The sequence below is a fragment of the Balaenoptera musculus genome, chromosome 4 (assembly GCF_009873245.2).
Source record: "Balaenoptera musculus isolate JJ_BM4_2016_0621 chromosome 4, mBalMus1.pri.v3, whole genome shotgun sequence".
In the NCBI taxonomy this organism is placed as follows: Eukaryota; Metazoa; Chordata; class Mammalia; order Artiodactyla; family Balaenopteridae; genus Balaenoptera; species Balaenoptera musculus.
This window is the reverse complement of record NC_045788.1, coordinates 56937430-56953360: the sequence shown is the minus strand read 5'-3', so window position 1 is coordinate 56953360 and position 15931 is coordinate 56937430. Positions and strand designations below refer to the sequence as shown.

General features: G+C 38.2%; 1 protein-coding gene across 3 annotated transcripts in view; it reads left to right on the top strand.

Moving 5' to 3' along the window:
• The window catches only part of PLEKHM3 (pleckstrin homology domain containing M3), a 189802-nt gene that overhangs the window by 152807 nt on the left and 21064 nt on the right, over positions 1-15931 (top strand). For all 3 annotated transcript variants that reach the window (XM_036850935.1, XM_036850936.1, XM_036850938.1), the window contains one exon: positions 442-599. In XM_036850935.1, the coding sequence (XP_036706830.1) occupies positions 442-599 (158 nt within the window). The remainder of the gene's footprint in view (positions 1-441; positions 600-15931) is intronic.

Below are 15931 nucleotides of genomic sequence, written 5' to 3'. Positions count from 1 at the left end.
AGATGGTTAAAAAACTATTCTATTAACTCATCAGAAAACAGGTATTATTGAATGTACAACATAAAATACTACATTAGTACTTACTCTATATGTCTTCAGTCTGTTTTGGGAAATCGACCACACTGCTCTTATACTGCACGATAACTGTCAAGTTAGTTTATGAAAGTAGAGTTCCCCATTTGTTGGTCCTCAGTCCTCTACAACACACTACAAAAAAAAAGAGGAATACGAAAGAAATTTCAACATCTTCATTTTCCAACCTCCAGTGGTTTAAGCCAGAGAGTTCTTTTGGAGCGAAAATACTATGTCTTTTCTTTCTCAGAGCTGCTGAGAAATTATAATTAGAGGTTTTCCTGTTGGGTAAAGGAAAGGAATTCCTCCTGCATCTGCAAGACTTCTCAACAAATTTTCTTCTTCCCTGTTCCATTTCTCTTTCTGCAGGTGATAGAGGGAAAGCTGGCTCCATTCTTGGGCAAGGTCATTAAATTTGCCGCCTCACACGTGTACAGCTGCAGTCTTTGTAGCCAGAAGGGGTTCATCTGTGAAATCTGTAACAATGGAGAGATCCTCTACCCTTTTGAGGATATTTCAACAAGCAGGTACAGAATCTCTTGTCTTTTAAAAGTATACCTGAATATGTCACATGCAGTGTTATTGGGCCAGAGCTGGCCAGCTTTTAGTCGAGTACTGTATCTCTGTCTCTTCCTCTGTATCAGATTTCCCTTATTCCTGGAGAACATTTTTTACCCTTTGATTTCCTATATTTATTTCCAACTCATTTTGCTACCTTTATCCAGAATGAGATAACAAAGTTGCATAGCCTAGCTCTGCATTATTAGGTAACAGAGTGTTCAGATTCATTTTTAGAATGAAGATGGGGAAGGAAGAATCCTCACAACCATCCCAGGTCAAGTGATAGGCAATGGAAATCACAGTCGCAGAGGAAGACCAAAACTGGATTGGCCACTAGGAAGAAAACGAGAGTGATGAACAGCCCTCTGGCTCACCACATGCTCTTCTGAATAAATGCACTGCAGTGTAGTGATGAAAGTTTTAGGACCCAAAGGAAAGAAAAGTGGGAGTTCATGTGGGATTCTTTTTCTAACCAAAGTGCAAGAAACCAGACACAAAAGGCCACATATGTTCCATTGATAGGAAATGTCCCAAATAGGCAAATCCATAGAGACAGAAAGTAGATTAGTAGTTGCCTAGAGCTTGGGGAAAGGGGAAAAGGGAGTAACTACTAATGGGTATGGATTTCTTTTGGGAGCGATGAAAACGTTCTAGAATTAGATAATGGTGATGGTTACACAGTCTTGTGAATACAATAAAAAGCAGTGAGTTTTATGCTTTAAATGAGTGAATTATACTGCAATAAAAATATTTAATAAAAAAAAAATTAAATTAAAAAAATGCTTCCAACTGAATAAACCATATATTCTGGGCCATAAAAGAAGTCTCAGTAAATTTTAAAAGATTGAAACCATACCAAATATGTTCTCTGACACATGAAATTTAGATATCCAGTAGAAAAAAATAATCCAGGAAACCCCAAAATATTTGGAAATTAAATAATACACTCTAAAAACTCATGGGTCAAAGAAGAAATCCACCACAAGAGAAATTTTAAAAATATTTGTAAATGAATGAAAATGAAATACAAAATATCAAAATGTATGGAATGCAGCTAAAGTAGTGCTCTGAGTGAAATTTATAGCTATAAACACCTATATCAGAAAAGAAGAAAGGTCTCAAATTAATAATCTAAAATTCCACTTTAAGAAACTAGATAATGAAGAGCAAAATAAATCCAAAGCAAGCAGGAGGAAGGAAAGAATAAAGATTAGAGCAGATATCAATGAATTAAAAAACAGAAAAGTAGTAGATTGATGAAACCCCAAATTAGTTCTTTGAAAAGATCAACAGGGACTTCCCTGGTGGTCCAGTGGTTAAGAATCCGCCTTCCAGTGTAGGGAATGCAGGTTCGATCCCTGGTCGGGGGACTAACATCCCACATGCCACAGGACAACTAAGCCTGTGCACCGTAACTACTGAGCATATGAGCCATAACTAGAGAGCCTGCGTGCTGAAACTACAGAGCCCACGCACTCTGGAGCCTGTGCACCACAACTACAGAGCCCACACACTCTGGATCCCATGCACCACAACAAAAGATCCCGTGTGCTGCAACTAAGACCCAACACAGCCAAAATTAATAAATATTTTTTTAAAAAAGATCAACAAACTTGATAACCCTTTAGGTAGGCTGACCAAGAAATTAAGAGAGAAGACATGGATTCCCAAAATCAGAAATGAAAAAGGGTACAGCAATTTAAAAATTTTTAAAGAGGTAGTGTAAACAACTTCATGCCAACAATTTAGACAACTTAGATAAAATGGATAAATTTCTCGAAAGACAAATTACCAAAACTGACTCAAGAAGAAATAGAAATATGAATAGACCTACAACAAGAAATTGAACTAGTAATCTTAAATTACTTTAAATCTTCCCATGAAATAGTCAGATGGCTTCACTGGTGAATTTTTTTGAATATTTAAAGAAATAATACCATCCTTTATACAGTGATAAAGAGGGGCATTACATAATGATAATGGGGTCGATTCTTCAAAACGACATAACAATCCTTAGTGTGTATGAACAAAGAGTCAAAATACATGAGACAAAAACTGATAGAACTACATGGAGAAACAGATGAATCCACCGTTCTATTTAGATATATCCACTATTATAGTTAGAGACTTCAACACCCCTCTATCAGTAACTGATAGATCCAATAGGCAGAAAATCAGTGAGCATATAGTTAAACTGAAAAGCACTACCAACCAAGTGAATCTAATTGACATCCATGTCAGTTCATGTGGTTCATCCAACAACAACAGAATTTGCATTCTTCTCAAGCTCACATGGAATATTTACCAAGAGAGACCATATTTTGGGCCATAAAACACATCTGGACAAATTTTAAAGAGTAGAAATTATGCAAAGTATGTTCTCAGGCCGTAATGAAATTAAACTAGTAATCCATAACAGAAAGATACCTGGAAAATACCCACATGTTAGAAGATTAACAGTATACCTTCAGAGACAGAAGAAGCAAGAAGAACTACAGTCCTGCAACCTGTGGAATGAAAACCACATTCACAGAAAGATAGATAAAATGAAAAGCCAGAGGACTATGTACCAGATGAAGGAACAAGATAAAACCCCAGAAAAACAACTAAATGAAGTGGAGATAGATAGGCAACCTTCCAGAAAAGGAATTCAGAATAATGATACTGAAGATGATCCAGGACCTCAGAAAAAGAATGGAGGCAAAGATCGAGAAGATGCAAGAAATGTTTAACAAAGACCTAGAAGAATTAAAGAACAAACGCCTAGAAGAATTAAAGAACAAACAAACAGATAAACAATACAATAACTGAAATGAAAAGATACACTAGAAGGAATCAATAGCAGAATAACTGAGGCAGTAGAACGGATAAGTGACCTGGAAGACAGTATGGTGGAATTCACTGCTGCAGAACAGAATAAAGAAAAAAGAATGAAAAGAAATTAAGACAGCATAAGAGACCTCTGGGACAACATTAAATGCACCAATATTCACATGGTAGGGGTCCCAGAAGGAGAAGAGAGAGAGAAAGAACCCCAGAAAATACTTGAAGAGATTATAGTCGAAAACTTCCCTAACATAGGAAAGGAAATAGCCACCCAAGCCCAGGAAGTGCAGAGAGTCACAGGCAGGATAAACCCAAGGAGAAACATGCTGAGACACATAGTGATCAAATTGACAAAAATTAAAGACAAAGAAAAATTATTAAAAGCAACAAGGGAAAAATGACAAATAACATACAAGGGAACTCCCATAAGGTTAACAGCTGATTTCTCAGCAGAAACTCTACAAGCCAGAAGGGAGTGGCATGATATATTTAAAGTGATGAAAAGGAAGAACCTACAACCAAGATTACTCTACCCAGCAAGGATCTCATTCACATTTGACAGAGAAATCAAAAGCTTTACAGACAAGCAAAAGCTAAGAGAATTCAGCACCACCAAACCAGTTCTACAACAAATGCTAAAGGAACTTCTCTAAGCGGGAAACACAGGACAAGAAAAGGACCTACAAAAACAAACCCAAAACAATTAAGAAAATGATAATAGGAACATACATATTGACAGTTACCTTAAGTGTGAATGGATTAAATGCTCCAACCAAAAGACAGAGGCTTGCTTAATGGATACAAAAACAAGACCCATATATATGCTATCTACAAGAGACTCACTTCAGACCTAGGGGCACATACAGACTGAAAGTGAGGGGATGGAAAAAGATATTCCATGCAAATGGAAATCAAAACAAAGCTGGAGTAGCAATACTCATATCAGATAAAATAGACTTTAAAATAAGGAATGTTACAAGAAACAAGGAAGGACACTACATAATGATCAAGGGATCAATCCAAGAAGAAGATATAACCATTATAAACATATACGCACCCAACATAGGAGCACCTCAATACATAAGGCAAGTGCTGACAGCCATAAAAGGGGAAATCAAGAGTAACACAATAAGAGTAAGGGACTTTAACACCCACTTTCACCAATGGACAGATCATCCAAAATGAAAATAAATAAGGAAGCACAAGCTTTAAATGACACAATAGTCCAGATAGATTTAATTGATATTTATAGGACATTCCATCCGAAAACAGCAGATTACACTTTCTTCTCAAGTGCACAGGGAACATTCTCCAGGATAGATCACATCTTGGGTCACAGATCAAGCCTCCATAAATTTAAGAAAATTGAAATCATATCAAGCATCTTTTCCGACCACAACACTATGAAATTAGAAGTAAATTGCAGGGAAAAAAACATAAAAAACACAAACACATGGAGGTTAAACAATATGTTACTAAATAAACAGGAGATCACTGAAGAATTCAAAGAGGAAATCAAAAAATACTTAGAGACAAATGACAACAAAAACACAACAATCCAAAACCTATGGGATGCAGCAAAAGCAGTTCTAAGAGGGAAGTTCATAGCAATTCAAGCTCACTTCAAGAAACAAGAAAAATCTTAAATAAATAAACAATCTAACCTTACACCTAAAGGAACTAGAGAAAGAAGAACAAACAAAACCCAAAGCTGGTAGAAGGAAAGAAATCATAAAGATCAGAGCAGAAATAAATGAAATAGAAACAAAGAAAACAATAGCAAAGATCAATAAAACTAAAAGCTGGTTCTTTGAGAAGATAAACAAAATTGATAAACCTTTAGCCAGACTCATCAAGAAAAAGAGGGAGAGGACTCAAATCAATAAAATTAGAAATGAAAAAGGAGAAGTTACAGTGGACACTGCAGAAATACAAAGCATCATAAGAGACTACTACAAGCAACTCTATGCCAAGAAAATGGACAACCTGGAAGAACTGGACAAATTCTTAGAAAGGTATAACCTACCAGGACTGAACTAGGAAGAAACAGAAAATATGAACAGACCAATCACAAGTAATGAAATTGAAACTGTGATTAAAGATCTTCCAACAAACAAAAGTCCAGGACCAGATGGCTTCACAGGTGAATTCTATCAAACATTTAGAGAAGAGCTAACACCCATCCTTCTCAAACGCTTCCAAAAACTTGCAGAGGAAGGAACACTCCCAAACTCATTCTATGAGGCCACCATCACCCTGATACCAATACCAGACAAAGATACTACAAAAAAAGAAAATTACAGACCAATATCACTGATGAATATAGATGCAAAAATCCTCAACAAAATACTAGCAAACAGAATCCAACAACACATTGAAAGGATCATACACCATGATCAAGTGGGATTTATCCCAGGGATGCAAGGATTCTTTAATATACACAAATCAATCAATGTGATACACCATATTAACAAATTGAAGAATAAAAACCATATGATCATCTCAATATATGCAGAAAAAGCTTTTGACAAAATTCAACACCCATTTATGATAAAAACTCTCCAGAAAGTGGGCATAGAGGGAAACTACCTCAACATAATAAAGGCCATATACGACAAACCCACAGCAAACATCATTCTCAATGGTGAAAAACTGAAAGCATTTCTTCTAAGATCAGGAACAAGACAAGGATGTATACCCTTGCCACTCTTATTCAACATAGTTTTGGAAGTCCTAGCCATGGCAATCAGAGAAGAAAAAGAAATAAAAGGAATACAAATTGGAAAAGAAGAAGTAAAACTGTCACTGTTTGCAGATGATGTGATACTATACATAGGTAATCCTAAAGATACCACCAGAAAACTACCAGAGCTAATCAATGAATTTGTTAAAGCTGCAGGGTACAAAATTAAAAAAAGAAATCAGAAATCTCTTGCATTCCTATACACTAAGAACAAAAGATCAGAAAGAGAAATTAAGGAAACAATCCCATTCACCATTGCAACAAAAAGAATAAAATACCTAGGAATAAACCTACCTAAGGAGGTTAAAGACCTGTACTCAGAAAACTACAAGATACTGATGAAAGAAATCAAAGATGACACAAACAGATGGAGAGATATACCATGTTCTTGGACTGGAAGAATCAATATTGTGAAAATGACTCTACTATCCAAAGCAATCTACAGGTTCAGTGCAATCCCTATCAAATTACCAATGGCATTCTTTACAGAACTAGAACAAAAAATCTTAAAATTTGTATGGAGACACAAAAGACCCCGAATAGCCAAAGCAATCTTGAGGGGAAAAAACGGAGCAGGAGGAATCAGATTCCCTGACTTCAGACTATACTACAAAGCTACAGTAATCAAGACAATATGGTACTGGCACAAAAACAGAAATATAGATCAATGGAATAGGATAGAAAGCCCAGAGATAAACCCACGCACCTATGGTCAACTAGTCTATGACAGAGGAGTCAAGGATATACAGTGGAGAAAAGACAGTCTCTTCAATAAGTGGTTCTGGGAAAACTGGACAGCTACATATAAAAGAATGAAATTAGAACACTCCCTAACACCATACACAAAAATAAACTCAAAATGGATTAAAGACCTAAATGTAAGACTGGACACTATAAAACTCTTAGTGGAAAACATAGGAAGAACACTCTTTGACATAAATGACAGCAAGATCTTTTTTGACCCACCTCCTAGAGTAATGGAAATAAAAACCAAAATAAACAATTGGGGCCTAATGAAACTCAAAAGCTTTTGCACAGCAAAGGAAACCATAAAGAAGACGAAAAGACAACCCTCAGAATGGGAGAAAATATTTGCAAACGAATCAACAGACAAAGGATTAATCTCCAAAATATATAAATAGTTCATACAGCTCAGTATTAAAAAAACAAACAACCCAATCAAAAAATGGGCAGAAGACCTAAATTGACATTTTTCCAAAGAAGTCATACAGGTGGCCAAGAGGCACATAAAAAGCTGCTCAACCTCACTAATTATTAGAGAAATGCAAATCAAAACTATAGTGAGGTATCACCTCACACCAGTCAGAATGGGCATCATCAGAAAATATACAAATAACAAATGCTGGAGAGGGTGTGAAGAAAAGGGAACCCTCTTGCACTGTTAGTAAGAATGTAAATTGATACAGCCACTATGGAGAACAGTATGGAGGTTCCTTAAAAAACTAAAAATGGAATTACCATATGACCCAGCAATCCCACTACTGGGCATATACCCAGAAAAAAACATAATTCAAAAAGACACATGCACCCCAATGTTCATTGCAGCAGTATTTACAATAGCCAGGTCATGGAAGCAACCTAAATCCCCATCGACAGATGAATGGATAAAGAAGATGTGGTAAGGCTTCCCTGGTGGCGCAGTGGTTAAGAATCTGCCTGCCAATGTGGGGGACACGGTTTCGAGCCCTGGTCCGGGAAGATCCCACATGCCACGGAGCAGCTGAGCCCAGGCACTGCAGCTGCTGAGCCTGCGCTCTAGAGCCCGCAAGCCACAACTACTGAGCCCGAGTGCCGCAACTACTGAGGCCCATGTGCCTAGAGCCCGTGCTGGGCAACAAGGGAGGCCACCGCAATGAGAAGCCCGTGCACCACAACGAAGCTCGCCGCAACCAGAGAAAAGCCCGCACGCATCAACGAAGACCCAACACAGCCAAAAATAAAACAAATAAAATAAAAATAAATAAATTTATTAAAAGAAAAGAAATTATTAAAAAAAAAAAGATGTGGTACATATATACAATGGAATATTACTCAGCCATAAAAAGGAACGAAATTGGGTCATTTGTAGAGACGTGGATGGACCTAGAGACTGGCATACAGAGTGAAGTAAGTCAGAAAGTGAAAAAGAAATATTGTATATTAACACATATATGTGGAATCTAGAAACATAGTACAGTTGAACCAGTTTGCAAGGGAGAAACAGACACAGATATAGAGAACAAATGTATGGACACTAAGGGGGGAAAGCGGGGGGCCAGGGCAGGGAGCGGGTGTTGGGATGAATTGGGAGATTGGGGTTGACATATATACACTAATATGTATAAAGTAGATAACTAATAAGAACCTGCTGTGTTAAAAATAGAATAAAATAAAATTCAAAAAAAAAAACCAATATACCTTCAAGTAACAGATGAGTTTATAACTTTACATTCACATAAAAACCTGCACATGGGTATTTATAGCAGCTTTATTCCTAATCACCCAAAACTGGAAACAACCAAGTTGTCCTTTAATAGGTGGATGGATAAATGAACTGTGTTATAGGCATACAGTGCAGTGTTATTCAGGGATAAAAGAAATGAGCTATTATGCCACAAAAGGACATGGAGGAAACTTAAATGCCTATTATTGAGTGAAAGAAGCCAATCTGAAAAGGCTACGTACTGTATGATTCCAACTCTGTGATGTTCTGAGAAAGGCAAAACTATACAGATGGTAAGAAAATCGGTGATTACCAGGGGTTTGAGAGGGGGTAGGGAGGGACGAATAGGTGAAGCACAGGAAATTTTTAGGGCAGTGAGATTATTCTATATGATTCTGTAATAGGGCACACATGACATCATACATTTGTCAAAACTCATAGAGCTGTACAACACAGAATGAACCTTTATTTAAACGGCAGGCTTCAGTTAATAATATATCAATATTGGTTCATTAATTGTAACTGACATACCACACTAATGCAAGATGTTGATAATACGGAAAACTCAGGGAGAGGCGGTACTAATACAGGAACTCTGTACTATCTACTCAATTTTTCTGTAAATCTAAAACTGTCCTAAAAAATAAAATCTATTAAAATAAAACAATTCATTTAGCTGAACATTTGACTCAAAGATCAAAGCTGAAAAGTTTTCATAAACTTTATTAGAACAATTTTAGATTTACAGAAAAATCACAAAGATAGTACAGAGAGTTCCTTTATACCCCACACCCAGTTACGTTAGTATGGTACATTTGTTACAATTCATGAACCAATATTGATACATTATTATTAGCTAAAGTCCATAGTTTTTTTTCCAGTGTCCTTAGTTTTTACCTAGTGTCCTTTTCTGTTCCAGAATATCACCTTACGTTTAATTGTCACATCACCCTAGGCTCCTTGGCGGTGACAGTTTCTCAGGCTTTGTTTTTATGACCTTGAAAGTTTTGAGGGGTACTGGTCAGGTATTTTGTAGAATCCCTCTATTGGGATATACTTGATGTTTTTCTTATGATTACACTGGGTTCTGTGGGTCTGGGAGGAAGAACACAGCGGCAGTGTCATTTTCATCATATCATATCATGGGTACGTACTATGAACGTGACTGATCACTGTAGTCTTTGTGTCAAGTGTCTCCACTTTAAAGTTACTCTTCTTCCCGCCACCCACTCCATCCCCTTTCCATACTTTCCTTCTGGAAGGAAGTCAGTATGTTCAGCCTACACTTAAGCAGTGGGGAGTTATCCCCCATCCCTTTGTGAGTGCAGTATGTACAAAATTATTTGGAATTCTTCTGCATAAGAGATTTGTTTCTTCCCCATTTATTTATATCTTCAATTATTTATTCATGTCAGTATGGACTCATGCATATTTATTTTATACTTTGGGTTATAATCCAATACCACTTTATTTTGTTACTCAAACTGTTCTGGTTTTAGCCATTTAATAACTCTTTCAGTTGGCTCCTGTTTCCCTTTGGCATATCCCAATGATTATGAGGTTTTTGGTTTTGAGCATTTCCTTACTTTCTGGCACTGTCAGATGCTCCAGGCTCATCTTATATAATTCCTGCCCTAATCCTAGAAGCAGCCGTTTCTCCAAGGAGCCCTGGTTCCTTTTAATAGAGAATATTAGAAAGCAAGATCAGGGTGCTGGGATGCACACATTTTTAAAGCCCTCAGTCCCAGGACTTGTCCCTTGCAGGGACAGAGGTACTCCCCTCTCACCGCACATCAGAATCTCCTGTGAGACCTGGCTTCTTTAAATCCCCAGAATCTGTATCTTCAAAGACTCCCCATGTGATTCTAAGTCACATTCAGAAGGAAAAGATCCCTCCTCTAAGATATCTGTGGTCATGATCAGAGGTGCTGGATTCTCACAACCAAAACGACCACATTAGCACATCTCTGGGCTCATAGGGCCTTTACCCAGTAGGAAAGAATACATAGCTAGTTAGAATGCTCTGTTTCTCCCTTGGTCAGATGCAGTTCTCCAAGCTTGCACAAGTGTCTGAGTCCGAAGGAGCTCTGACCTGCCTTCCTGGAATTCCAGGTGGATAATACTTTCCAGGAGCCTGTTGCGCTTTCCCATGGTGTTCAGTTTCCAGTTAAACACTGGGAGTGGCTTGTACACATCAATGGAAAAGGACAAAAACAAACACTAATAAAAGATTTACTGAAGGAAAACTTTAATCAGAAATAGAGGTGCAGATTTAAAACATATCTATAAAGATGTACTGAATAAATAAATGTGGGTAAATAAAAGTAAATTTGAATTGTGGGATAAATTTTTAAATCTATGCATAATTGAAATCTTTATGGATGAAGTAATGATACATTGGATTTACTTCAGAATAATCTGATGGTGGGAGAAAGGCAATAAATATAGATGAAAGAGATAGATAATTGTTGAAGCTAGGTGCTCAGTACACAGGGGTTTATTATACTATCCTCTCTACTTCTGAATATGTTTGAAATTTTCCATCATAAAATATGTTTTAAAAATCTGTATGTAAAAATCCTAGAAATTTAGTATTTAGTTAATTTGTTACCACATCCTTGACCATCTTGCTAAATTCAGCACCTCTGCATCCTCAGAACTATATTTAATGTCCTTTCAGATCCAAATATCATGTGAATAGCATAATTACAATTCAGTAAAGAACATTCCACAAGCATTAGAACTATTCTTTCTTTCAATAAATGATTCATTGAACATATTATGTTTGTGCACTGGGCTGGGTTCTAGAGACACACAGTGAACCCGGCATGCTCCTTGCTCACAAATAGTTGAGAGTCTCTAGTAAGAGACAGACAAGCCAGTAGACAGTTGTGTTAACGTGTGGGAGGAGCCACAGTAGAGGGGGTGGACCTGGGGCTCCAAGAAGGGGAATGACGTATATTGTGGGTAGGAAGACGTTCCACAATTTCTAAACATATGACAGAGCTCCATGTTGATCTCTAAAGCACTGATTTATGTACTTCAATATTAGAATACACTCGGTTTTAACAACATGCTTATTTGATTATGACCACATATCAAACATTGGTCAACTCTTGAGACTTTCTTTTCCTTATTAAATGAATTGTTATGCAGGAGGAAACTTCATGAATGTATAATTTAGAAATATAGCCCTAGTATTAATTTTTAGAACACCATCTCTGGCAGACATAGAGAATGTTCTGGGATTGTAGGGGAATGGCACTAATATTTACTAGTACTGGTGCCAGCAGTTTACATATCTCATCATTTAATTCTTATGCCAGTCCTCTGAGGGAGTATAATTACCTCTGTTTTAATAATGAGGAAACCTAGGTTCAGAGGAGGCAATTAACTTGGCCCAAAAGATAAAGCCAAAACTTGAACCCAAATATATCTGGCTCCAAAACCTATGCTTTTTTCATTATACATCACTCTTTTTTTTGTGTACCTGTACTCTTCAAACTGTTTTTGCAGCATACCCCCTAAAAGAAATTTGAAAATTGTATGTACCTCTGCTATAAAAGAAGCCTCCCCCGGACTTCCCTGGGGGCGCATTAGATAAGAATCCGCCTGCCAATGCAGGGGACATGGGTTCGATCCCTGGTCCGGGAAGATCCCACATGCCGCGGAGCAACTAAGCCCATGCGCCACAACTACTGAGCCTGCGCTCTAGAGCCCGCGAGCCACAACTACTGAAGCCCGCGTGCCTAGAGCCCGTGCTCCGCAACAAGAGAAGCCACCGCAGTGAGAAGCCCGCGCACCGCAACGAAGAGTAGCCCCCGCTCGCTGCAACTAGAGAAAGACCCTGCGCAGCAGCGAAGACCCAATGCAGCCATAAATAAATAAAATTTTTTAAAATAAATAAATAAATAAAAGAAGGTTCCCCCAAAATTGTTATTTACAATTTTCCCTTTATTTGCCAACCTGGACGTTTTTATACTTGGAGCAGTGAGCCAGAGTTAAATTGGGGAGGGGAAAGCTCTGCTTTTCTTTCGTGAGGTGGCCGAGGGGCTGTTGTGAGGGGGAATGGGAAAGGGAACCACAGCAGGGCTCCCACCTCTGAGCAGCCCAGGCAGGCCAGGTCCGTGAGGGGTACCTGTGCAGCTAAGGACCCGCCTTAATCAGGTTAATGAAGGCAGACCCCAGATTAAATACCTACCTCTCTCCTTTAAATTGGAAAACACTGAAATCCAAATTGCAAGGTTTTAAATACAATAGGAAGATCCAGAATCACAAAACTGCTTTACTTAAGCCTAATCCAGCATTTACCCTTTAGAGGACTAAAAGGAAAGCTCAGCCCTAGAAGAGAGGAACATTCTGTTAAAACAACTGTCCAATTCCACATCCTGAGGAAATAGGAATGACAAAACATGCCCTCCTTGATTGAGAATCAGAAATAAGGGCTCTAAATTTTCAGAATTACAAATCAGAAGATTAGACTGATACTGCCCTAAGAATTAAGCAAAAACAATCAATATAAAAGGAAAAATGTCACATAAATCCACAGAATGACCCAGGACTTAGTTTTTGGGTTTTTTTTTTAAATCCTAAAATTGCCTCCTATCCAGCTTTCTTTCCAACATCTCTACATATCACTGATCTGCTTTTGTTATTAAGGACATAATGCTGCTAAGGAGACCATCCTGCTTCACACATTTCTGTGAAGATGCCAGTCCTGAATCTTGAAATGTTTCCAGATCACAAGTACATAAATACTTCATCTTAAAAACACTCAGCGTGCGTTTAACATGGGACTTGCAAAACATACCAGCTATCATAAATCAGTTCCATCCTTTGTGTCTGATCCATTCAGCCTTGTTGATTTTTTCAGGTCATATACAAGCCATCCCCACAGGTTTTCCAGTATGGAAAACACTGCACTTCAAGACGTTATGACCCCGCTCCCATTCGGGGTTGTATTTAGATGTGGGAGTGCTATAAGAAGATTATATATTAATACTGAATTTGGTGTGTTTCATATAGTAGGCATTCCATAACTATTTGCTATTTGGTTCAACTCTCCCAAATATATTATGTGCGTTCATTAAGAACACTGACAACGCTTTTTTAAAAAACTGGTTAAGAGAACTTAAAATACTTGCACTAAATGAAATAAATCAGACAGGGAAAACAGATATTATATGATTTCACCTATATGTGAAATCTACAAAAAACCAAACTCATAGATACAGAGAACAGATAAGCAGTGGCCAGAGGCAGGGGGTGTGGAAGGGGCAAAATGGGTGAAGGGGGTCAAAAAGGTACAGACTTCCAGTTATAAGATGAATAATGTGCAGCGTGGTGACTAAAGATAACAATACTGTATCATATATTTGAAAGTTGCTAAGAGACTATAGCTTAAAAGTTCTCATCACAAGAAAAAAAACTTTTGTGACTATGTGTGGTGATGGATGTTAACTAAACTTACTGTGGTGATCATTGTGCAACATGTACGTATATCAAATCATCACACCGTACGCCTAAAACTAATGCAATGTTATATGTTAATTATATCTCAATAAATCTGGGAAAAAAACACTTGTGAGGATAGAGGAGCATAGTGAAAGTCTGAAGTAACACTACAGATTTATATGTAAGGTTGAAGCAACTGACCTGTCGTTTCAAATATTTCTCTGGCGTTGAGTGTTGGCCTACGGAGGTCAACGTGCACTTGTCCTAGGAAGGCATCTCCGAGCACATGTTCTTCCTGTGTTAGGGCATCTGCAGCTCAGTGGTTACTCTTCTAAAAGGGTTACATGTTTTTTTTTAAAGCTCTGGGGGTTTGGAGAAGCAGACTGAGCATTACTTGGTAGTTTTCCTTTTGTATGCAATAGTCAACCACTTCCTCCTCTCCTTCAAGAAATCACAGTTGCACACAGGACCTTGAATTTATCAACATCAAAGTCTTACCAGTTGAGTTAACATAGTCTGACACCACATCCAGTCTGCACATGTTCACAGAACATTTCCTATATCTGTCTATTGAGAACGAACACTGGCCTCATGGAAAAGTCCATAGCAAGTGAGTTTCTAAGAGGGCTTATCCTGTTTTTCACTTTTGAAATCTATTTTGTCAGGTTAGCTTACAGAAAAAAAGGTCTCCCAAAGAACTCAGTTCAAGCCCCATCGCTTTCATCCATCTTGGCCAAACTCCAGAAATGTCTAGCTTGTACTGAAGAGCATGGAGACTCCTCCCAATACCTTGACCTCTGGAATTGGCCTTTGTCATTTTGCATCTCATTGCTATTCATACCACCCTGCCCCTGAGGACCTGAACTTGTTGGGGCATGGACTTTGTTCTTTGTCTTGGCACCTGTGCCCTTCTTTAAGCTTCATGTACACATGAAGCGTCAAATAACTAATTGTAGTCAAACCTTAAAAAGGTTTGTTTAAAAAGAGAAAAAAAAAAACAGCCGTATTATGAAGTACAGAATTACTTCTTCACACAGAAGATGCTGAGATGTACAATTCTCAGCACAACTTGAGCAGTCCATTAAGAGCTGTGTTTTCCATTGCCCTAGTTTCCTTTGGTTTGTTCATGGAAGGTAAATGTGGAGATGGCTTTGCCTAAGGTTGCCACTTATGTGCCTAGAAAATCATTAAACCCCAGATTTGCCACCATTTTTCTGGGCAGCCAGTTATACAATAGTTTGTCATTTTTTGAAAGAGAGTTTCATGTTTAGGCAGGAATTTTTTGGTGGGAGTTGGGGGAATAGAAGAAAGCTCCAGAAGAGGAGGAGAGAGAAGCACTGCCCAGAAGCTGATCTTTCCTTGTGGCTTCCTATTTGCTCAGGCTTCATTTCTGTGAGCCCTTGCACAAACAGACTGAATACCTGGATTATGCCCTCATCTGGACTCGAATACACATACATTACATACCCTTTTTTCACTAATCATCCTGACACATTCCTCTGTTGGTAAATGGTTCCAAAACAAACACTGTCGGTGCACCTAATTAGCAGGTTTGTGGGCTGTGCTTGGCAGTCCTGTTACATCCTGTTCCACAATAGAGAACAACAGCCTTGGCTAGGTTAGGCTTTAGGGAGGGAGCAGCTTCCCTCAATGCATATACGCTTTTTTAATGGTATTTCCTTTCCGTGGCTTTTCTTGGGAAGCAGCCACTCGGCAAGTATTGTAACGAGGTGTGGGATCCTCCCAGCAGCTAGAGGGAATTTGGACTCCTCTTCTTAGGTGTGTTTGTTGAGGAACCAGTAGTTTCCATCTGCTTAGTGTTCTCTCCCCCT